Source organism: Sminthopsis crassicaudata, chromosome X (genome assembly GCF_048593235.1).
Source record: "Sminthopsis crassicaudata isolate SCR6 chromosome X, ASM4859323v1, whole genome shotgun sequence".
NCBI lineage: Eukaryota > Metazoa > Chordata > Mammalia > Dasyuromorphia > Dasyuridae > Sminthopsis > Sminthopsis crassicaudata.
The window spans coordinates 39,111,762-39,135,303 of NC_133623.1; the positions used below are offsets into that span (position 1 = coordinate 39,111,762).

At 40.7% G+C, this 23,542-nt stretch overlaps 1 protein-coding gene across 1 annotated transcript; it reads left to right on the plus strand.

Annotated features, from left to right (window-relative positions):
- Positions 1 to 6,173: 6,173 nt before the first annotated feature.
- CXH19orf18 (chromosome X C19orf18 homolog) lies at positions 6,174 to 23,187 on the plus strand. Its single transcript, XM_074278677.1, has 8 exons — positions 6,174 to 6,268; positions 9,580 to 9,670; positions 9,827 to 9,937; positions 10,870 to 10,962; positions 13,836 to 13,937; positions 15,879 to 15,951; positions 21,947 to 22,098; positions 22,808 to 23,187. The coding sequence occupies exons 2-8, from the start codon at positions 9,589 to 9,591 to the stop codon at positions 23,116 to 23,118; spliced, it is 924 nt and encodes a 307-aa protein (XP_074134778.1). The 5' UTR covers positions 6,174 to 6,268; positions 9,580 to 9,588; the 3' UTR covers positions 23,119 to 23,187.
- Positions 23,188 to 23,542: the final 355 nt, after the last annotated feature.

Genomic DNA, 23,542 nt, shown 5'->3' on the forward strand with positions numbered 1-23,542 from the left:
ATTGGCACACAAGATTTTAAAAGGATGAATGCTGAGAAGTATCTTTGCAAATATTTGGAAAAATTAAAAGCTATTATAAAGCAAAAAAAAAAAGAAGAAGAAGAAGAAGAAGAAGAACAATTGCTGACTCTAAAGCCATAGGCCCATAGGCCTTAAGTTCTTATCCTTTCTTTGCTTCTTTTTACCCAAGGCATCTAGAGAATGTGATGGAGACAGTGCTGGAATGAAAACCAGGAAGATTCAGGTTCAAATGCAGACTAATTCACTTACTAGCTGTGTAAATAACCCTGCTGAGTCAGCTAACCTCTAAATACCCAGTCTGTCAAATGAGGCTAATAACAGCCCCTAACACCTAAGGTGAGGATCCAACAAGATAAAGTGCTTTGCAAACCTCAAAGTACTATAAAAAAAAGCTAGCTACTCCTCCTACTATTATTATCTATGGGACCTTAGGAAAGGGGGCTAATTCCCATAATATAAAGGAGGTCTTTCTAGTTATGATGATGATGATGATGATGATGATGATGATGATGATGATGAAGAACAATAAGCTGTAGCTTGGTACACACTCTTAGCATGAACCTATTCAAAGGTTGTTCTCCACCCCAAATAGATTATTAACTGTTTGAAATGAAGGAAAGAACGTCAGGTTCCCAAACTTATTTAAGGTTTTCCTCCAAAGGACAGCTTGGGTATTTTAATATTTAATTTTTTATTCTACCTGCTTATTTTCCCTAATATAGCCATCAATCTGGGCACAAAGTTTCTCTGTGTGTCTCTGTCTGTCTATCTCTCTCTCTCTCCCCTCCCATTTTTCTTTCCCTCCCCAACACTCATGCACCCATGGAGTAACCACAGCTAAAACAAAGGTTACATTCTCCTCTGTCCTGCCATGGAGCATTTCCCCCAATCCCAGAGAGAGTGTCAGAGAAGCCTTTGAGATCTCAGCTAAGTCTAAAGCCTGTATCTCTCCAGGATAAGACATCAGGATAGTGGGGATCCAGGTCATTAACCCTTTTTGCTAAAAAGTTTTCCACGCAGGACCCAAGATGCCATTTTCCACATTCCTAGCGGCCCAGCGAGCAGTTGACCTTTGTCAGGCAAGCTGAGCCTCACTATTTACCCTGCCTATTGATACCCCATAGAACTCATGTTCCCAGTGTTGCCGATCAAACTAGCTCTCCTTTAATCATCTAGGGTGTCACAACATCAAAACAATGCCACATGTGGCTTTTTCTCCAGAAAAGATCCCTCGATTACCGAGACTTGGGGGAAAAGAACCAAAGCTTCTTGGGGCTTTTTGGTTTCGTTTTGGGGGGAGGAGAAGCGTTCAATACCTGCAGAAGCCAAGTAACAACATGACCTGCCTCATAGGGTCTGTATACCTTGAAGAAAACAGAAGAGTTGGTCCTGATCCTACAAGCAGCTTTCCATACTTCCACTGAACTCCACAGGCTAACAGTGCATATTCATAAAGGGGCATTATTCAGCCTGGGAGCCTGCCGAACCGGAGCTCCCTGAAACTGAGTGATTTACAGTACAGTTTCTGCAACTGCACACATAGGCCTTTGAATGTCTCGTCTCCTAGCAACAGATCCTTGCAAATATTCTTTTTTTGCTGAAGTGGTCCTACTAGGCACACGGAGACCTGGCCAGGCCTATTATCATGTTGGCCATTAGTATACCTTTTTCTCGGGTAAGCAGTAATTTCAAGGCACTGCCTGCCGAAGAGAAATTGGGGATTTGGGAACAAGGTTTCCTTCCACCTTGAGGGGGCTGGTACAAATCGCCCTCATATTGTTTTCATCACATCCTATGTTCAGAGCTGAGAACTGAGAGTGCATATGCTCCAAGTCCCTTCACAGGGTCCGAGAGAAAAAATGGCCCATGGTCACATTGCTCTAGAAGTAGAAGGTGTTTCAGAGCCCATCCGATCCAATCCCTTTCATCTTACAGATAAGGAAACAGAGGCCCAATGAGGGGAACAGATTTGCCCAAGGTCTCTCAAAGAATCATAAATTTAGAATTGGAAAGAGTCCCAGAGAACAGCTAATCCAGTGTTCTTCACTTTAAACAGGATGAAACTAAGGCTGAGGGAGGGGAGGGGAATTGGCCAAAGTCACACAGCCAAAAAATGGCCAAGTCAGGATTGGTATCTGTGTCCTCTGACTTTAAACCCAGCATAATTTGCCCACTGTTCCAAGAGGACTTTCTTTACTCATCAGCCTCCAATCGTACCACCCCATGGGTGCCAACATCCTGGTCCAGAGAACCCTGCCCAACCAGAGTTTCCCCCTGGCTAAATGATAATATATGTCATCGATATAGCTGCCTCTGAGACTGTAAGCAGTTTACATGCATCAGATCATTTACATCTGTCTTTTTTTTTTCTCTCAATAGTATTTTATTTTTTCCAGATACATGTAAAGATAAGTTTCACCATTCATTTTTGCAAGATTTTGCATTCCAATTTTTTTCCTAAAGTGAGCACTTGGCTTCATTTTGGCTTTGCTTCTGAATCTGGTTCTGATACCTAGCCTTTGGAGAGGATGCCGGAAAGGGCTTTGGCATACAGCAGCCAAAATACAGAAGGAAGAAAGGAAAGGGATAACTCTAACTTCAGCAAGATTATGGAGGAGACTCAAAGTAGAAAATTAAAAGGAATTTGAAAATCAATGATGAATTAAAGCCACTCTGAGGTTCCACCTCATACCCATCAAATTGGCAAAGATGACAAAAGAGAAAAATGACAAATGCTGCAGAAGCTGTAGGAAAACAAATGTATTGCTGGTGGAGCTGTGAAATGGTCTAGCTATTCTGGAAAAAACAGTTTGGAATTATGCCCCCAAACTGTGCATACCCTTTGACCCAAGTATACTATCACTAGGTCTATATACCAAAGAGATCAAAAGGAGAGGAAAAGGTCTCATATATTACATATCTATATCTGTATCTATATGTGTGTATATATATATATATGTATATGCATATATTTATGCACATGTGTATATTTACAAGCCAACATACATATTCCTGTATACACGTGTGCTTATAGAGATCCACATATGTGTACATATATACATACATACATATGCATGCATACATGTGTGTGTCCGCCATTCTCATAGTAACCAAAACTTAGAAATTAAGGGAATACGAACTTATTTGGGAATGGCTGAATGCAATGGATATGAATATAATGGATTAATGGATTACTGTACCATAAGAAATGCCGAACTGGAAAGTTCTAGATAAAACTCAGCAGCTCTCTCAAAAGAGAATGTGCACACTGTATACGACAGCAACATTATAAAGAACAACTCGGAAAGCCACTCAGACCGAGTCCAGAGGCCTAAAGATGAATAATGGCAGCTATTCCCTGCCAGAGAGGTGATGGCCTTAAAATCCAGAGCGAGACATGCATCTTTAGACATGGCCAATGTGGAAATATGCTCCATTGGACCACTCGTGTTTGTTACGAGGATTCTGTTTTCGTTGATTGTTCAGTTTGGGTAAGGGAGAAATGGGAAAGAGAAATTGTTTAAAAAAAAAAAAAAAACAAGGTTCAAGTTTGTCAGGTACTGAGGAGGGAAGGTAGGTTTTCCAAAAAAGAATAGAACAGATTTTGAAACATGATCTTTTCCTGCCATCTAGTGATGGGAGCTACATCCCGTACAGCTATGTGCCTCCCCACTTTTCACTAGCAAATGCTGCTTCCTTTGAATTTTTGTAATAGAGTTATTCAGAAACGATGTCAGCTTCCCTTAGAAGCAGTACAGTTCAAGAGTGTCCTTTCACTTTTAAGAACAAAGTCGGCTAATAAAACTTGGGCTTCAAAATTAACATTGGATCCCAAATAGTTTTTTAGAGAGGAGAATGGGATGAGGAAGCAGGAGTAAAATCAGAAAATGCCAGTGACCTAAAACCAAAAGGCATTAATAACATTTTTGAAAAACAAAAATAAACAAAGACCAAAAATCAAGTACAGAGACGGCATTCTTACTATAGTCTATAAGCTAAATAGAGTGTGGAAAATCCTATTTGCCTAAGTGCAATGTAATCACAGTTTCTGTCTCCCAGATATTTAAAATGGATCTCACTTTCAATAGTCAGGTTCCAAAAGCCAATCACATCCCAATACAGAAAACTTGGGAGACTGAATGTAGATCAAAGAATAGTATTTTCACCTTTTGTTTGTTTGTTAATTTTCCTTTCTCATGTATTTTTCCCTCTTGGTCTGATTTTTCTTGCATTACATGACATCTATGGAAATATGTTTAAAAGAATAGCATATATATTTAGCCTACATCAGATTGCTTGCTGCCTTGAGGAAGGGGGAAGGAAAGGAGGGAAGGGGAACAATTAACAACACAAAGTCTTACAGAAATGATGTTGAAAACTATCTTTACATATATTTGGAAAAATAAAATAATATTGATAATAGAATGGCAGTAGAAGATTGCAACAATGCATAACTTTCATATATTGTAAAAAACATGAGTACCTTTATATAATTAAAGGTAAGATAAAAAGAAATATATGGAATTGAATCTGGAAAATAAAATATACATTGATTCCAAATAAATAAATAGATAAATAGATAAATAAATAGTTTGGTTCCCTGAGTGTTGGTTGTACAGCATCCCCAAGTTTCAAGTGTAAGCATGTTTTAGGGACTCTTTGGGGAATACATTAAGCTCATCAGATACAGGAAATGTCACAGACTTTTCCTGGAAGACAGAAACACCAGGCTGATACACAGTGGGGCAAATATGGGGAATTAATCTGGTTTTCATGCAGAAAGATCAAAAAGAGGCCGGCTTTTTCCTAGGCTCACAGATTTAGAACCGGAGGAGACCTTAGAAGTCATTTAGTCAATCTTCTCAGCTCATAGATAGGGAAACTGAGACCGAGAAAAATCAACATAAATCTCAGCATTCTCACCACTGTTATTATGCTTACACACCTGTGTATATGTTTGGATGTCTATGTGTATTTGTACATGTACCTGCAGCGGGAGAGCAGGGTCGATAGGTAAGGTACTGTCTTCTCAAAGGAAAAAGTTATACGGTGGAATAAAGCAGCTGATTGATTCTAAGTGGATCCTCCAGAATGGAAATTTGATACGGAAAGAGAAAAGATATCTATTCTTTGCTCATTGTTTAGACCTTCTTTGGGGAGATTTTATTTCTTAACCATTGGCAAAATTTTGAGAAAAATAAGGAATAAAAACATGTAACAGGACCCAAACTTCCGGGCATGCTGTCTCTGAGGACCCAAGCTCCTTGCACCTAGCTGTGTGGTTAACCATGACCTGTTTACCACAACCCAAGCCCCCTGCTTCCGCCCTGGTGTGGAATAACTTCTTTTTCTTCCCCTGCCTCTAATATAAACAGATGGCGGGGACCATGAGTAAACCCCTGTTTGTGACCTTGAGTAAAATCCCTCAATTTTTGTGCGCCTCAATTTCCTTATCTGTAACATGAAGGAAGCGAACTAGATTCCCTTTAAGATCTCATCCAAGTCTAGTTTTAAGATTCCAGGGCCTTCTGCTTATTGAATCAGAGCCAACTCTGTTTAATGTTATCTCAAGGACAAAAGAGAGCCCCCTTCCTCCCACCTGCCCCAAACAGTGACTGCTGTGCCAACCTTCTGTTTTGAGACATTGTATTTATTTGGGCAGAAAATTTTGTTCTAGTTTATAAATAATAATTTGTAAAATGAACATCTCCCAAACAAAATCTGGGACACTAGATAAAACAGACTGAAATAAAAGCAGAGTAGGCTGGCTTCCCAGAGCAGCAGGCAACAGTATCTAACTTATCAAGGGTAGAGATGAGGAGGGTGCACAAAGGGAGTACCCAGTTCTAGCAGGAAAAGGCCTAATTGAAGAAGCAAGATTTGGGATGCCAAAGAGATACAAAATGAAACCTTGTTGCAAAATAGATTTCTGTAGGCAGTGAACATAGCTATAGAAATTGAAAGAAGCCAGACATTATCAATCAATAATCTCTTATTAAAATACCACCGAGTGCTCCTAAAACAGTAGAGAGCCACTTGTCAGGCCTAAAGGTGTTGGGGAAATTGTCAAGGCAACCCACCACCCAATAGGAGCAGACTGAAGCTGCCTATCTTGGGCTTCTGAGGATTCAAAAAACTCTTTGGCTTTTAATTCACTGCAGAGGAAGAAGCTGGAGCAAGGTGTGCACACTTGTGGCCCATCTGTGCGTCCAGGCCGTCCAGGACCGGGATACTGAAATCTGCCAAGGTGAGAATATTGTTATTTTGTACATTTGGGCCTTGAGTTTGGGGAGGGGGGTGCGATGGGGATAAGGGAGAATGAATCCTTTCTTTGGAGTACCTTCTGTCTGCAGCAAGTTCTGCTTAGAACTTTCATTTCTTAGATTTCAAGCTGAAAGCGGGCTGTCTGCTCCATTACAAAATTAAGGGCTTTGGCCAGTTGGCCTTGGAGGCCCCCCGATTCCAGGGATCGAGAATCCAATCTTAAGCCCTTGTCATTTTCCAGAGAAGGAAAAGAAGGCTCCGGGTCAGGAGGTGACCAGTTCATTTGGGGAAAAAAAACAACAAGATCCCTAATGCTATAGAGCAGCATGGGCTAAAATACTTGGTGATGAATGGGACAGAAGAGAACAGAGAGGGCAACATGGCTTCCTAAGGAATGCTCACACACGGGTCCTGAGGCAAAAAAAATCCCCAGGAGGTTTTAGGGACATGTGCTTTTGATGCCAGAGTTACTCTCCTCCCCATCAGAAACTGCTGGGGGGGGGCGCCATCGCAGGGTGCTGGAGCTGGGGTCTGGAAGCCTGGGGGTCTGGACTTGTTGCCCAATAGTAGTTTCAGTTTTCCTCACCTATAAAATGGGCTTGATTTAATAATAGCAATCATGGTCCGAGTACTCAGGTTCAATCAGAGGAAATAATACCTGTTCATTGCGGAGGTTCGGCTCGCTGCCTGGCACACAGTAGGATTTTAAAACACCTCCTTTTTTTCCGCACCTCCTTCCCTCAGAAAATTGGACCCCACTCTTGGGCTTTGATCCAGGCTTCCAAAGCACTTTACCCTTCCGTTCCCTGCCATGAACAATCGAGTGTCTTTTAGGAGAATGTCAGTTTTTCGAGGGCAGGGACAATCTTACTCGCTTGTATTTGTCCCCTTAGCATTGGCATAGTCTGGCACAAAACTGGTGCTTAACAAATATTCCTTCTGTCAATCTCAACAAGACTAGAACCCGGTTCTCCTGGTCCCATTTGACCTATTTCACATTGTAGAATACTCAGAACTACCTCTGTTCTACCGAGACCCACTGTAAAAACTGTCACTTAAAATACAACCATGTTTCCTTTTAAGTGGGAAAAGGTAAGGAGAGGTGTCATTCTGAATACAAGGCCTAGGAAAGATCAGAAGAATGGAACTTATTGTGTCACAATTTTATTCTAAATTGAATTGTCTGACCTGGTACATTCTGGGGGATATGGGGCCTGTGACCTGAAACTGTCTCTTACATCTAAGTACCATTTAAATAATATTGAGAAAAAAATCATTAAAAGAGCTCAGGCTTTGTTTGGGCTTAGGAACCATTACCATTGTACCCTGCCCACTCCCCAGGCAAACATTAAATTTTTATTAATATTAATAAGGAGTACTTAGTATTAATATTGGAAATTAATAGGGGCTATCTAGTATGAATATTATAAATACTTATATATTGAATATTCATATAAAGAATACACATTAATATGGATAGGAGTTCTGTGGCAAGACTGTCTCAACCTGGCTCATAACTCCGTTATAGAAGCCCTGCAGACACTGAAACTTTTAAAAGACAGTGGACAAAGAGGAAATTTCTAGGGACAGGGGAAGGAGAGAGAGAGAGACAATGAAGGAAGAAGGGAAGTCATGTTCTAGACTGCAAGGCTTCTTAAGCTTTTTCCATTTGTGACCCCTTTGCACCTGAGAAATTTTTGCATGACCCTGATTATCTAGATATATAAAATAGGGATACACATCAAATATTTACTGAAAATAAATCATCATTTTATGACTCCACCCCACATAAGGGATCACTTAAGGGAAGAATCTGGGTTCTAGTGTGCTGATTGACTCTCTTTCAGATTCAAATTCTAAAAGAATTTACCACCTGCTGACTTGGGATGAAATACTCCTACAGAAACCATACTTCTGCACATACCAAAGATGCCCCTTTCTGGTAGTTTTTCAGACTCTTTGAGGGGTTAGGGAAATTTGGACTTAAAATCTTTCTACATTAGAAAGCCCAGACTCTACAAAGGTCATTTAATCCAACCCCGTCATTTCCCAGGTAGAGAAACTGTGAAGGCCCTAGAAGTGAGATGGCCTTCTACAAAACCATGCTGCTACTCCTCCTAGTCCACTATTAGGCCCATGCTGGAACCCCCTCTATAGATAGCCTATCCCAGCTTCCGTGTTTACAAAAGAAACAAAACTGTGCCTAATTTACATTCTAGTTATGGAGACTCAATTATCCTAGGAAGTAATGTGATGTTATCTAGATGAGTGACTTTGGGCAAATCAATTTCCCTCTCCTAGCCTTAGTTTTTCCCCTTCCCGGTAAAAGGAGGGGTTGAACCAGAGCAGTCCCAGATCCTTTTGACAGATAGGTGAAATCTATGGGACCCCTTCTTAAAATAATTGATAGTTTAAATAATTGAAAGAAATGTTTACATTCCATTTAGAAGTTACCAAAAATAAAGATATCCTTCTTCCCATCCAAATTCAAAACCAACCAGAAATCTAGTCTAAAACCACAGACCCTCAGGTTAATCGCCTCTGGAATACAGCATCTCCAAATCCAGTTCCCAAATTCAGTGGACTATGGTGATCTCCACTAAATCACCAACATGAAATTCATCCCAATGCAAAGTATTTCTTTAGTCATAGTAAGGATTGAGCATTCAATTGAATTGGGCACCATCAAAAACCAAGGGATGTAAACAGCCCCCTGGACCTCTATAACCACCTCCTCCATTGACTTTCAGTTTTGGAGGTAGCGGGCTGCATTAGAGTACCGTATTCGTACCATCTACTCAAGGGGAGTTGTCTATATGTGCAAGTAATAATAAAATATAATAATACAAATCGAGTAATTTTATTACTCTATTGATGCTTCTTTTATGACTGGTTTTATTCCATGCTTCTACTTCCCAGGGTACCCATTGACTCTGAGTAGAACAGCGGGGCCATGGGTAGGCAGCTCGCCACTGAACTTGGTGCCAAGAGAGAAGTGCCAGCCCCCCCCCCCAAAGCTTAGAGCTTGGCGTCATCCAGGCCTATTCTCCTGATGAACTGGCCCACCCTTTAGTTTGGTTCTACTCACCATGACAACCAACAGCCCTGCCTCACAGTGGTCAGGTGGGCATGACATCACAATGGAGGGTCCGTTAAGGATCCAGACACTGAGGGAAAAGGCAGGGTTTCTTTTTTCTCCCTAGGACCTGAGAACATCTTAGATCTGTTTGAACCTTCAGTAGAAAGGGACGAATAAAAGGGGATGTTTATGTCAATTTCTGTTTTTTCCTACAGGTTAAGACAATGATTTGCTTTCCAATGAAAATTGGGGTAATTTTTTTGTTTTTTTTCATGGAATCTCTGCTCTACATGTCCATTTATTCAGGTGAGTCAAAATTGATCAGACTGGTAAGTGGACTTAAATAGACCTGTTTCTATTTAGACAATGGCTTTGTTCTGGAGGGTTGTAGGGAATGATGTTGTTATGCAGTTTGCCTATTTGCTTTATTTTCAAGACAAGTAACCACAATGTACTTTGTAGCTCCTGTAAATTCCTGTGACCCAGCTAAGAGGATCATTATAAGGAGCCTTGATAAGGATGACAAAGGGCACGAAGTGCCACACGAGAGTGTTCCTAACAATTTCGACACAGGTAAATCATCATTTTATTTAGATTTGGCAAAGTTATTATAGCCTCCAAGGGGAAAAGAGAGGAATAACTTGCACTAGGAAAAGAGTAAGTAGCTGAGACAACTGGGTCTCAGAAGAGCTCAGGGAACATAGAACATGTATGGGGCCCTCATTCTGACATGTTCATTTTACTTTTTTGGTCATGAGTAAAGACTATATACAGGTAAGCTACCCCAAAAGAGAGAGGGAGAAAAGAGAAGAAAGGCAGTTTGATTTGTTGTCTAAGTCATCCAGCCTTCCACAGAGTACCCGTATTAAAATCAAGATCAAATATACCTCTGACATTTACTAGCTGTGTGCTCAGAGGTGAGTCATTCATCTCGTCTCAGGCTCAGTTTTCTCCATCTGTAATGTTTCATTGAACATTGTAGGCCCCCAGAAGAACATGAGCAGCAGTACCAAGCAGGTCTGGTTAGGTAGGGCCAATAAGTCACCTCCTCTGGCTAGAATGTAGAGGGAGGCAGCAGTAGAATGTGGGAGGGGACAGCAGAATGTCATCGAGGTTCAGTTTCAGCATGAGAGATCTGGATTCAAGGGCAGCCTTTGACTCATACTGTCTGTGTGACTCCGGGGGCATCACTAGCCTTCCCAGTGCCCCTTGGTAACCTTCTGAGACTAAAGGTTAAGAGGAAGTACTGTTTTGAATTAGTAGAGGGAGTTAACAGCTTTGGGAGTTCATCCCACAATATTACAATCAAAAATCTGGATGGGGGGGGGGGGGACAGAGCCCTCGGGCCCTTGGCAGCAGCTATTCGGGGAGCACCTATACTTTGCTCCCAAATCCCAGTTTCCCTTGGCCCCTGCCTAGGAATTGTCCTATGCTATAAGGACTTGGATATCTAGTCATTGTTAATGTTCAGTGACAGTGGTCATAATCCTCTCTCTCTTTTCCAGACCACGAACTGGAGGAGATTGATGAGGAAAAGGAACATATGGATAAGTCACTTCAAACTTCTTTATTAAGGAAACAATTAAATGGGAATAGAGGTTAAAGAAATGTTTTTATCCTAAATTATCTTTTCATTTTACATTGTTGCTTCAGAACCATTCAAATCACGGGGGGAAAGCCAAGCAAATGTTTGAGAAACAAGGGCCCATTCCCATCTACCAAGCGTGTCCCATGCTCAAGCCAGGCCCAGAGGAGACTCCCTCAGGTCTTTTCTGGGGTCTAGAATTAGACAGATGAAAAAAGGGAGCCAAATGCTGAATATTTGGTACACCTGTACAGCTCAGACACAAGGGTGGTAGCATGAAGTCAGGCCATTTGTAACTTCAAATGTTATTTTCCTCTTTCCTTTCTTAGTGTAAACTCCCACACTCCCATTATCCATAGCTGGTTATTTCAAGTGTGTATTCATGCTCTGAATACCCACTCCCCTCTGAACAGGCTGTCACTACATGCATATTCTCAGTGTCTCTCTGTCTCTCTCCCCTAGTCTCTTTCTGTGTGTGTGTTTCTCTCTGTGTCTCTCTCTCTTCTTTGTTTCTCTCTGTGCATTCTGTCTCTCTCTCCTTTCTTTCTGTCACCTTCTGTCTTTATTGTTTCTGTCTCTGTACCTCTCTCTCCCCCAGTCTCAAACTCTGTTTCTGTCTCATTCTTTTACTTTCTCTCTCTTTCTTCTTCTTTTCTCTTTCTCTCTCTCCTCTCTCTCCCTGCTTTCCCTCCTCCCCCTCTTTCTCTCCTCCCTCTCACTCCTTCTCTCTTCCTTTCTTCCTTCTCTCTTTCTCCTTTCTCTCCTCTTTCTTTTCTCTCCTCTCTTTCTCTCTTCTCTTTCTCCTTTCTCTCTTCTCTCCTCTCTTTTTCTTCTCTTTCTCCTTTCTCTCCTCTTCCCCCCTCCCCTCTCTCTGTCTCTCTGTCTCTCTCTCTCTCTCTGTCTCTCTGTCTCTCTGTCTCTCTCTCTCTCTCTCTCACACACACACACACACACACACACACACACACACACACACAATTTACACATAGGAAAGGAAAGGTCTAAGGGAGAAAGTTGTCATAGGAGGAAGGAGGGGGCCAAGAAGGGATTCTTAGGGTCATTAACCTTTCAGGCCCACCAGTACGGAGCCCTGCAGGCACAGAGCACAGTCTAATCAAAGACAGGGAGCAGAGAGACTGCAGGGTACATTTCAAAGATAGACATTTTTTTCCAGTCTAGTGCTCGCTCCCAGCCCCTGAGGCAGTGCCCAAACTGCTTAGCCCCTATCCTCTGGTCACCTGCTGCTGCCCACTTGTTTCCTTTGTGCCCTCCAGCCTTTTCCACAACCTTCTCCCCGTATCTTTGTTCCAAAACCATGTGGCGCATTGCCACGCTCCAAACATACCCAGAGGACTGTAGGGAATATGGTTTCCGAGAAATACATGGTGTCATCTGGGCCCAAGAATGGACTTGGTGATTTATTTTCTAAGTCTCCATGCCCATTCCCAGTCACTGGTATACACTCCAGGAAGGCCTCTGTGGTGAAGGGCATCTCCAAGGACTCTACACACACAGCTAGTTGTGATGTTATTCAGTTACAACAATAATCTCCAAATTTGGTTTCATTTTTCATTTCAGTTCCTATTTTCAAAAATATTTTCTTGGTAAAGAATTATAGGAACAATTCTCAAGGCCATACTTTACTCAAGAAAGGAGCTGATTGGAAAGGTTGACAAAGTTTAATTGTCATAAATTGTTCTTTCATTTTAGCTTTTCATTTCAGATGCATAATGTTTAGGGCAGCAGCTAAGTACCTCTTGGGAAATTGTGAGGCTGTACTCATTCCCACCAACTCCAGTTCAGTACTTCACCCACTGAGCAGGGCCCAAGCCTGTACCGCCCATGCCAGCTTGGCTATTTCACCTTCAGGGTGACTGTACTGTGCTCAGCCTTCACAAACACCCCCACCCCTCCCTGTTCCCTGGGGCTGATGTCATGGAGCTTACTGCACATACAGACCACTAGGCGGTATGTTCACCCTTACCCATACACGCATGCACACATACATACACATGCACCCTCCTTCCCGTGTTTATGGTGAACTAAATGACTTCTATACACAGACTCACACCTCACTGGACACCCTATTCCAAACTTTTCCATAAAAATAAACATACTTCACTGAATACCTTGGGGTTGTGTAACTCCTATACAATCATGCTCCTCTCACCTGGGCTCTGTGATTCCTATGTGCCAATATCCACATATATATCTCACTGGACACACTGGCCTGAAAAGCTCCCATAGCAGACACACAAATACATTCCCCTTCTTGACCACAGTGGCCTGCGGGACTCCTACTTATATAAACACACACACACACACACACACACACACACACACACACACACAGACATATAACTTTACTTGACACCAATGAGTTGTGACTCCTACAGAGAAATACTTCCTTGGATAGATCCATTGGGCAAAGTAAATTCTACATACAGATACACACCTCCCCTTGAATAACTCTTATGCAAGAACTCATATAAAGGGAATAAGGAACTGACTGCTCGAGAACTATTATCTCCATGATGAAGAATTGTGCACCAGTGATATGTGTGTTTGTGTGGGTGTATGTATGTGTGATAATGTGTACATAAAAATAAATACATACACACACATACAAATACATACACATACCCACATATATGCACTTAAGATCGTTGTTGACAATAGTTTAATGGAGTTCTTTTCCCCGATTCCTCCTTCTCCAAATTCGTGTCCTTCTTGTTCAGTTCTCCCCCAGAATCACAGGAGTTGCAACCAATGCCTTGATGACAGTACTCTAAGAACATCTCTGAGTACCACAGTTACACATGTCTCGTTGCTACATAGTTTGGTCCTAACAATGATCTCCTAGCTAATGTTCTTTTTTAATCCCAGATTCTACAAATTCTGACATGTACACTGAAGAAGCATACACTGACTCAAATGAATTTTTGATGGATCGTTCTCCAGAGAAGAAAGGAATCAACTGGGACGAAGGTTGACAGCTTAATTATAATAAATTGCCCATTATTAGCTATGTTATTTCAGAAGTACCTAATTCAGAGCCAAAAATATGATTATATTGCTATGTCAATGTGTTCTTGATTTCATAAATGTGAACGAGTAAATGAAAGAAAAACAAAGGAAGGAAGAGCATTTAGTAAGCACTTGCTATGTGGTAAACATAATGCTAAGCTCTTGGGATACAAACAGAAAAGACAGTCTCTACTTTCAGTAAGGTTACTTTCTTATGGGGAAGACAGCACATATGGGTGAATGATGGCTAGGGATTTGTGGCTGATGTGTAGAAGTGGAAGATTCTGTGCAGGGCATGATATAAACAGCATAAGCTTTGTGTATTTGTGTCTATTCTCTCTGTTGATAGAGATTACAACATGCCCACTGTGGCTCCGACTGTACCATTCTTACATGTACCCTCCCATAAGTCTTGCAGGGTAAAGGGAAGCAGTGAGAGGGGTGTTCCATCCAATGTGCTGGGGGCCTTCCTCTAGATCAGGGCTTCTTAACATTTTTTGCCGCTTGCAACTCCTTTTTCACCTGAGGAATTTTTCTAGCACCCCATCCTAAATTTGAGCCAAGGTGTTTCTGGCACCGTTTATGCATTCATGGTGCGAGTGTGCCACATTGTCTATTCTGAAGCAAGGATGCAGGAAAGTTGCCAGCTGCAACACAAGCAAGCACTGCCACACACACCTCAGATCTCTCCCATATTTGATTTTTGAACTGATTTTTGGTCATCACGTTCAGAAACCTTTTACCGTTGCCAAATTGTTTTGCACCCCCCACATTCAGTTATGCAACCCGATATGGGGTCCCACACCACAGTTTAAGAAGCTTTGCTCTAGATCTAGATTGTATCTCTGACAATGCAGCAGGTGGGTTGCCCATCTCTTGTCTCTCATTTGCACCAAATGACTAGCCTGCCTCCGTTTCCAGTCGTGCATCTTTCTAATAAGATCTCCACTGGCAATTTGTTGCAGCCTATTCACATCTCCCTTGCCCTTGGGAAACCCTCAAGTTTAAATCTTGAGAAACACTGTTCCTCTCCATTCAATTCGAGACACATTTCATTTTCCATCCAAAGGGTTTGTCCTCTCTTTATTGATGGACCAACTCAATGGACCATCCATTGAAATTCACAGAATTCTTCAGACACTTGGTTTTTCCTGTGTGGCTAGTGGGGCATAAGGCTTCCAGCGAGTTGAGTGGACCCCCATGGGGTATTTATGGGAGGAAATGGACAAGAGCGGCACAAGATAAGAGAGTGGGGATGGGTTACGATCTATGTATGCCATCTGGCAAACCTCCTTACGTTAGACTGTGAGCTCTCCAAGACCACATTTGTCCTTTGTCTTTCTTTGTATCCCCAGAGCTTAGTACAGTGCCTGGCACATAGGAGATGATTAATAAATTCTGGTTGACTTGAGTTACGTTACAAATTAGGGAACTGAGGTGATATTATTCCCAGATTTATAACATAGGCATTGATAGAATTTAATGAAAAAATTTTAAATGCATATGTTATTCTAGTATAGTAGTAAAAGCATTATACTTAGGATCAGAAGACCCGAGTGTGAATTCAGCCTCAGCCACTTACTAGTTGTGTGACCTCAGATGAAATAGAGATAGATAGATATAGATAAACATCTTTGGGGTGTGTGTGTGTGAAGTGATTACATGAAACCTGAAGCACTACAGAAATCAAAGCTATTTAAATGACCAGTAATTACTCTTGTATGTTCACAGCTCCATATATACAGTAAGTACTTTGTCATTTGAAGAGCCAAAGCAATGATAAAGAAATCATTTGTCAAATCAAACAGAATCGTGGCAGATTGATTTGTGTGTGTATGTGTGTGCATGCTTTTTCCCTCTCCACACTTTGTATAGTGTTTCATAAAAGGCCTCTTCTTGCAGAAGTCATTTCGCTGGGATGTTTATCTTTCCTGTTTGCTTTGACTGGTGGTGCAGCTCTGTGGTTAACCATATAGTAAGTATATTTCTAAGACAATAAAGATAATATTTTTCTCATTCGCTGATAGACTTAGAATTGGCATGGTGCCATGGGAAGAGTACTAGAATTGAGATTAGAGGAACTAAAATTCAAATGCCTGATATGTTATTTATCTATGTGACTTTGGGAAAATCATAGTCCTTCTGTAAGCCTCAGTTTCCTTCAGCTGTAAAATGACTTGTAAAATGCTTAGAAGTCCCTTCCACCTCTCAATCTCTGACCTTATTTGTGGCCTGTATCTCCATCACTAGATCAATACATGAATATTACAGGAAAAGAAAGAACTCCTTCAAGGCTTTGCAGGAACTAAAGGGAAATGTTAGAAATGATCAGAAAGTGCAAATGGAAATAAATGAGTAAATTATTCTTTGCTCAAGTCAGTGACAGGCAATCTCATACGACATATAGCCTACTGTAAATAATAACTGGCCATTCTGGATTGTTCTCATTGCACTCACACGCAAGACCTGTGTTAGAAGCAAACAGTGGTACTTTCCTTCCTTTAAGTCCGGATGGTAAGCCAGAAGTCAACTCTGAAGGCTTAACACTGGGAAAAGGGAACGTTGTTTTGTGTTGCAGAAGGGACAAGGTGCCTCAAAATAGAGTGCCAAGCACTTGACTATCTGTGCAGGGCCACTGTTTTGTAGGACAGAGGCAGAAGAGATAAACACCCTTTCTGTTTTCTCCTTTCAGAAACTCTAAAGCAGTGGCCAGTGATTTCCTCTTGGAGTTATGTAAAAAAATACTACACCATCCCTAAAAATCATCTCAGTTTTCTAGAGAATATTTATGGACAGAACTTAAAGAGAGATTCATAGACTTCTTTTTCTTTCAGAGAAAGAAATCAATTCACCTAAAGTTACAAGCTATCTCATGGCCTGACTTTCATTAGCTATATCCTCTCAAAAGCCTCGATCTAGATTTTCTTGTACAGGAAATTCCTTCTGCAGCTTATTTTTTTCTGTCTCTAATTTTGTCTGTTTCTTTGTGACCACATTTGGGGTTTTCTCAAGAAAAGTACTGGAGTAGTTGGTCATTTCCTTCTCCAGCTCATTTTATAGTGCAGGAGGCAAACAGAGCCAAGTAACTAGCCCTGGGTCATATAGTGTCTGAAACTGGATTTGAACTCTTGAAAATGAGTCTTCCTGACTCCACGCCCAGCACCGTATCCACTGCAGTGTCACCTAACAGCTCCCCAAGTCAGATGGCTAGTGAAAAGCAAAGCCAATTTTAGAACCCAGGAGTCCAGAGCTCCTGTCACACACCATAAAGTCAACAACTATATTTGTAAATAATATTTGTAAATAAATACAGTGGAGTGGGGCAAAATGCCTTTTAAAAACGTGTCCAAGACGGGGCAGCTAGATGCCACAGTGGGTAGAGTACTAGCCCTGATGTCAGGAGGACCTGAGTTCAAATCTGACCTCAGACACTTAACACTTCCTAGTTATGTGACCCTGGGCAAGTCACTTAACCCCAAGTGCCTCAGGAAAAAAAAAGTATCCAAGAGTAAAACTAGTATGCTGCCATACTTAAGGAAAATTACTTTGGCAGCAGTATATAGGACAGACAAGAACTGGTACAGATTTGAAACGAGGAGACTGATTAAGAGGTTGTTGCCATAATCTAAAGCAGAGTGATAAAAGTTTGAACAAAGGTGGTAGCTTTGTGAGTGGGAAAAAATGGGTCATCTGTGAAAGATGCCATGGAGATAGAAACAGCAAGATTTGGCAAAGGATTGGATAAGTGGGTCTGGGTTTCAGTGAGGAGTCTGAGATCACATTGACCTTTCAAACTTGAGAAACGGGAAGAATGATAGAGCCTTCCACCGAAATAAAGGTTGAAGGAGGAAGATTGTGAGTTCTTTTTTGGACATGACGAGGTTGAAATTTCTCCGGGACATGGTTTGAGATGTTTAATGGGCAGCAAGTGGTGTGAGTGACTGGTGCTAGGTCCCCGAGTCATCTGCATGGAGATTTTAACGAAACTGTTAACAAGATGAGCATGAGGGACAGCAGTGGATAGAGTGCTGGGCCTGACTTCAGGAAAGCTCTTCCTGAGTACGAATCCAGCTTCAGACTTTTACTAGCTGTGTGATACCAAACAAGTCCCTTCACCCTGTTTGCCTCAGTTTCCTCATCTATAAAATGAGCTGGAGAAGGAAATGGCCAACCATTCCAGGACCTTTGTCCAGAAATCTCCAAATGGGGTCATGAAGAGGCAGAGATGACTGAATGACAGGGTCTGATGAAGGTTTTTTAGGGATGGCAGTGATTTGAATCTATTTGAAAGCAGGAGGAAAGACAACTAGTTGAAAGGGAGAGACTGAAGATTGCAGAGAGTTAGGGGATGATTGAAGATGCAATCTGCTAGAGGAAACAGGAGGGGATGGGATGAAGCATGCACGTAGAGGTACTGAGCTTATGAAGGAAAAAGGCCACTCTGTCAGAGACTTCAGGAAAGGAGAAGAGAGTAGATAATGTCAGAGGCTTTTGAAATAGAATGGGACAAGAAAGACAGAGCTCACTTCGAAGTGCTTCAGTTTTCTCAGTAAAACAAGAGACAAAAACCTTAGCTGAAAAGAGATGAAGGAAAAGGAAGTATGGGAAGCTTAAGGAAAGGAGAAAAAGTTTGGCTGAGATTCTGTGGCAATAACATTGGGAATCAGGATTGCCTTTCTGTACCCAAGAAGGTCCCCGTTGAAGTCAGGCAAGGCGAATTGTTAGCAGGAATGTGTGACTTCCTTCAGTTCTAATCAGCAGTGTGTGACTTAGAGAAGAGGAAGTAGGGAGTGGGAATAATCCAGGCCTGGGGTTTGTCACGGCAAGATTAATGGCAGATCAAGATGGGGTGGGGTGAGAGATTTGAGTGAATAATGCAGAAGTGAACTGGTTAACATAAGAGTCATAACACTAGGTCAGGATTGAGAAGAAAGTCAAGTCAGAGAAATAATAAAATGACCTAAGAGAGTACTGAGGGGCAGAGGATTGGAAGTCTCATAGAGGACAACAGATAGATTTGGAAGAAAGGAGACATGGAAGAGAAGAAATGATAGGAGGTTATAATCATACAGGGCAAAAGTTCTTAACCTTTTTTGTGCCTTGCACTCAACTGGCAGTCTGGTGATCGCTCCTTCTTGAAATGTTTTTAAGTGCTAAAATAAAATACATAAGATAACCAAAAAATTATATTGAATTTCTGAATTCTGAAATATGAAAAAAGCAAGTTCACAGCTGTTATGAACCCCTAGGGTAGAATAACATCAGAGTTTTTGCTCAAGGAATTAGAACACTTCTAAGTAATTGTGAGACTCAGGGTATCTTGTGTGTGACTGAGATGGAATGAAGGAGTAGGTTATAATATTTAACAGGACTGAGAAACTGAGCAAGAGTTTGAAGGAGCATCATCATGGATAAAAATTTCCCCAAGCACCAGGTCAGGAATTGAGGAGGAAGACACCAAAACAGGTGCAAAACTCCTTAAGAGAGAAGGGAGAACAATCTAAAGATTAATATACAATAACCACCATAATTTGAGTAAAGTAGAAAAATTTTAACCAAAATTTCAAAGGAGAAAAGGTTGCTGGGTGATGGCAATGAGAAAATGGAAGAGGCAATGGAGGGCAAGGAAGATTCTGACTTCTTTCCCAAACCAGTGTGTTAGGGATAAAAATGAAGTTGCAGCCAGTTGCAGCCATGGATATAGTGTCATTTGAGGCAAACCGGGTCTCAGGGAGAGCAAAAAAGACGCAAGGAGTATGAGAGTATGACTCAATTATACTACTTCTAGGCTCATACCTAGGAGAAACTGGAGTTATATATACTATAAATTATTTAGTTCTTTTGTGGAGGCAAAAAACCCTAGAAAGTAAGGAGATGCCCATAGATTGAGAAACGGCTAAATAAAGTGCTATATATGAACGTGAGGGAGGCCTATCAGATTTGTACAGATTTCTGTCAATTTGAAAAATAGGGAGGTTGGGCTATTATGGATGTAAAATGTGTGTTTATTTTAAGCTGTAGTTAGTGTATCACTGGTTTTCAAATAAAACCAATGTAACTATGTAACCAATTGTAACTATTATTACGAGAGAACTCCCACAAAATTGATGTCATTTGTAAAATATGTACTGAAAAAAATCAATAAACCATTTTTAATAAAAGAAATATTTTGAAGGACAATGCCTTGGAGAGGAAAAAAGAGAAATCCAGGACAAAGAACAGTTTGTTCACTATGGAATGAGAATTTCAAAGGGCATGGAGGAAAAAATAGGCAGCTTGGAATGGAATATGGGTGAGGTAGGGATAAGGTAAGTAGAGGTTTACCGTATAGACAATGATGAGTGGCAAACGAATAGCATGCACAGTCTTGAAGTGACTGATTTCACTAGACAAGTGAGTACCTTTCTACTGGACTATCTGTCCAGACACAAGTGAGCTAACAATTGTCTCTTTGAAGACTGAGATGTTTGTGACAAAAATGGAAATATGTTTAAAAGGATTGCACGTACTGCTTGCTGTCTTGGGGAGGTGGGGTAAAAGAGAGGGAGAAAAAAGTGAAACTTAAACTCTTAAAAAAAAACAACTCTTACATCTTTACATGTAATTGGAAAAATACTGAGGAAAAAAAGAGATGTTCAGTGTACTGCCTCCAGCAACATCTGTTGCAACTGGTTCATCCCCGTCATCTTGTAGAACTCCTGTCCGTGTATAATTTTGACACAGAGATTCTACCCAATTTTCCAAGGCCTTCACTGATTATCCCTTTGTCCATAGTGGTGGCACATCGAAATAGAAGATCAGAACTCTGAGCTGGCAACAAGAAATAGTAGAAAGAATCCTGGGTTCAAACTCCAGCTCTAATGCTTAGTAGCTGGAGGGAGGGTACTTTACCCCTTTGAGTCTCATTTGCTACATCTGTAAAATGGGGATCCCCGATTGACAGAGTTGTTCTGATGAAAGGGTTATAGGATTATTGGCCATTAAGAATAAGTGAACATTAACTATCATCCACAAGTATTTATATTTATACATATTTATAAATTATTCTCCCAGCTCAAATACTGTTAATTTTTTTCAATTATTAAGTATTTTTCCCTCTTCCCTCTCCACTTCAAAAGAAAAAAAAAAAGAAAGGGAGGGGAAGGAAAAATCTCATAACAAGCACAATAAAACAAAATCCCCATGTCTGCCATATCCCAAAAGGTGTCTCACTGTACAACATATGCCATCACCTGTCAGGAGCTTGGTAGCAGTCTTCATCATTGGTCATCTGTAATCATAATTGATTGCTGTGTTGATCTCTGAGCAATTGTTAATACAGAGCTGACCATCTCTTGCCAACCAATATTCATCAAAGATCCTCTTCCCCAACTCTCTATTTGCAGCATATTATAGACTGAATACAATCGTGAGTTTTAACTTAAGTCTCCCCCTAAGCAGGAAGAGAAATATGTGAGGGGAAAAAATACTGAAACATACCATATTGTGCTACAAAGCCAAAACTGTTATGTTATCTGCTCTTCAGTATTATCTGTGCCCCTGTTTGTTTCTTTTCTCTTGAATCCCTGAGGGCTAATTAAGAGTTGGTTCTTTCAATGTGGATTCTTTGCTTATTAGATGTTCTCCCCCATTTCAAAGTCAATAGCTTTTATATTTAATTATTATTTTATATTTTATTTATATTTATTTTATATGTATATATAATCACATATTATATTATTTATATTATATAATATGTATGTAATGTATAATATATTGTATATATTTCTTTTATATTTTGTTTATTTTATATGTACATATAATTATATATTATACAGTATGTATGTATTACATAATATGTTTTTATATATTTCTTTTGTATTTTATTTCTATTTTTCATAGGTAATTATTGTTACTAAAGGACATTGATTGGTAGTCAAATACTAAAGTTTCCTTATTGAAATGCCTTCCTGTCTGCTTTTTTCTTCTAGTACGCACTTGAAACGTGAGGAAACCAGAGAGCTTGATGATCTTGCTGAAAAGCTTGTGCCATTAAAAACAGCAAAAAACCCTGAGAAGCCCACGGAACCAGTTCCCAAGCCCAAAGAAAAGGAAAGGGAGTTCAAATCATTACTCCATGCAGGTACAGTTTAAGGAAAGATCCATTTGTATAACAAAGCAAAAATATTCTAAGGAAAGTCAGATCCTAGAAAAAAGTGGAATCAGAAAATGGAAAACTTGTGAGTCATAGCTCGATTCATATCTCTAAGTGGAGTCTCTGGGGTCCCTCTCAAGGGACCTCAGCTGGCCTCCAGATCTGCTTCTCAGCTGGCCTCCAGCTCCTCAGTGTTGTGGGAGTACTTGTCTGTTTCAATCCAAGGCCAGTGAGCTCTGAGTAGGGACATGAAGCAACTTAGTGGCCAAGATAATCCAGAAAGCAGTTCCCTGAACATCTACGTGCTTGTGTCCTGGTCCCACAAAACATCACACATGTCAGTTTTTGATGAGCTGTGTCTATGTGCGACCAATTCATAACACTGTGTTAGCCAAACGTGAAAGATCCTGAAATCATTAGAGAAAGTGATTGGAAAGGGAAATTCACCTGAATCCTCGAATCCTCCGATGATATTGGAAACAGTCCCCTAACCTAATGTCATTAACTGGTTCCATGGAAACATAACATTAATGGAAAGGACATTAGTGAAGAAACTTATTTCCAAAGGGACAACACTAATCGATGTATCAGTACTTGGTAGGATTTCTAATATATCCACGGGATTGATGGGAGATCATTTTGTTTTATAGGATGTTTATATGCAGTATTAGTGACTCACAAATATGTTTCATTTTAGTTTTGAAGAATGACAGGAAGAAAAGGAGACGCAGAAAATGCATGAGACCAAATTCCAGGCTGAATTTAACAAGAAGAAAACTGTTTGCTCACAAGAAAAGAAGTGAGAATTTAGAAGTTAACATGCAAGACATTAAAATTCCCAAAGTGAATCAGCCAGTTGGAGACTTTCAGGAGATGTCTGAGAAGGAGAATCCAGACAGAGAGAAAATGCAAGCTGGAGAGATGGAGGAACAGGTCTTGGAGTCACCAGACCTGGCTGATCAGACCCCAACCAAAAAACCCAGCTTTCCAAAATCCAACTTGAAGTGAAAAAAAAAGCCAGTTGGAAATGGAAATGGAAGCAGGGAGGAGGGGAATAAAAAATGCTGTTAAGTCTTAGTTCTCTTGGTTTTATTGTTCACTTCTCCATTTATGGAATGACAAGAACCTAAGTAGCTAAGAAGAGGCAATGACCATGGGGAGTTGGTCAGAATGAGATGATGGGAAAATTCTCAGCCTTCCTGCCTAGTGATCTATCACACTCAGGCCTCAGAATGGGACTTGGTGGAGGGGGCCCTGGGTTCTTAGAAGACTCTGCTGGAAAAGCTTCATGTAATTGTCCTGCTGTCAGATTTGCTATCCAAGGAGCAACACAGAACATCACTAGTATACTAGTGATGGAGACTAGTTCTTTGGTCATGGCAATCCATGAATCAAAGACAGATTTTTAAATGACCCTTAGTCTTACGTAGCC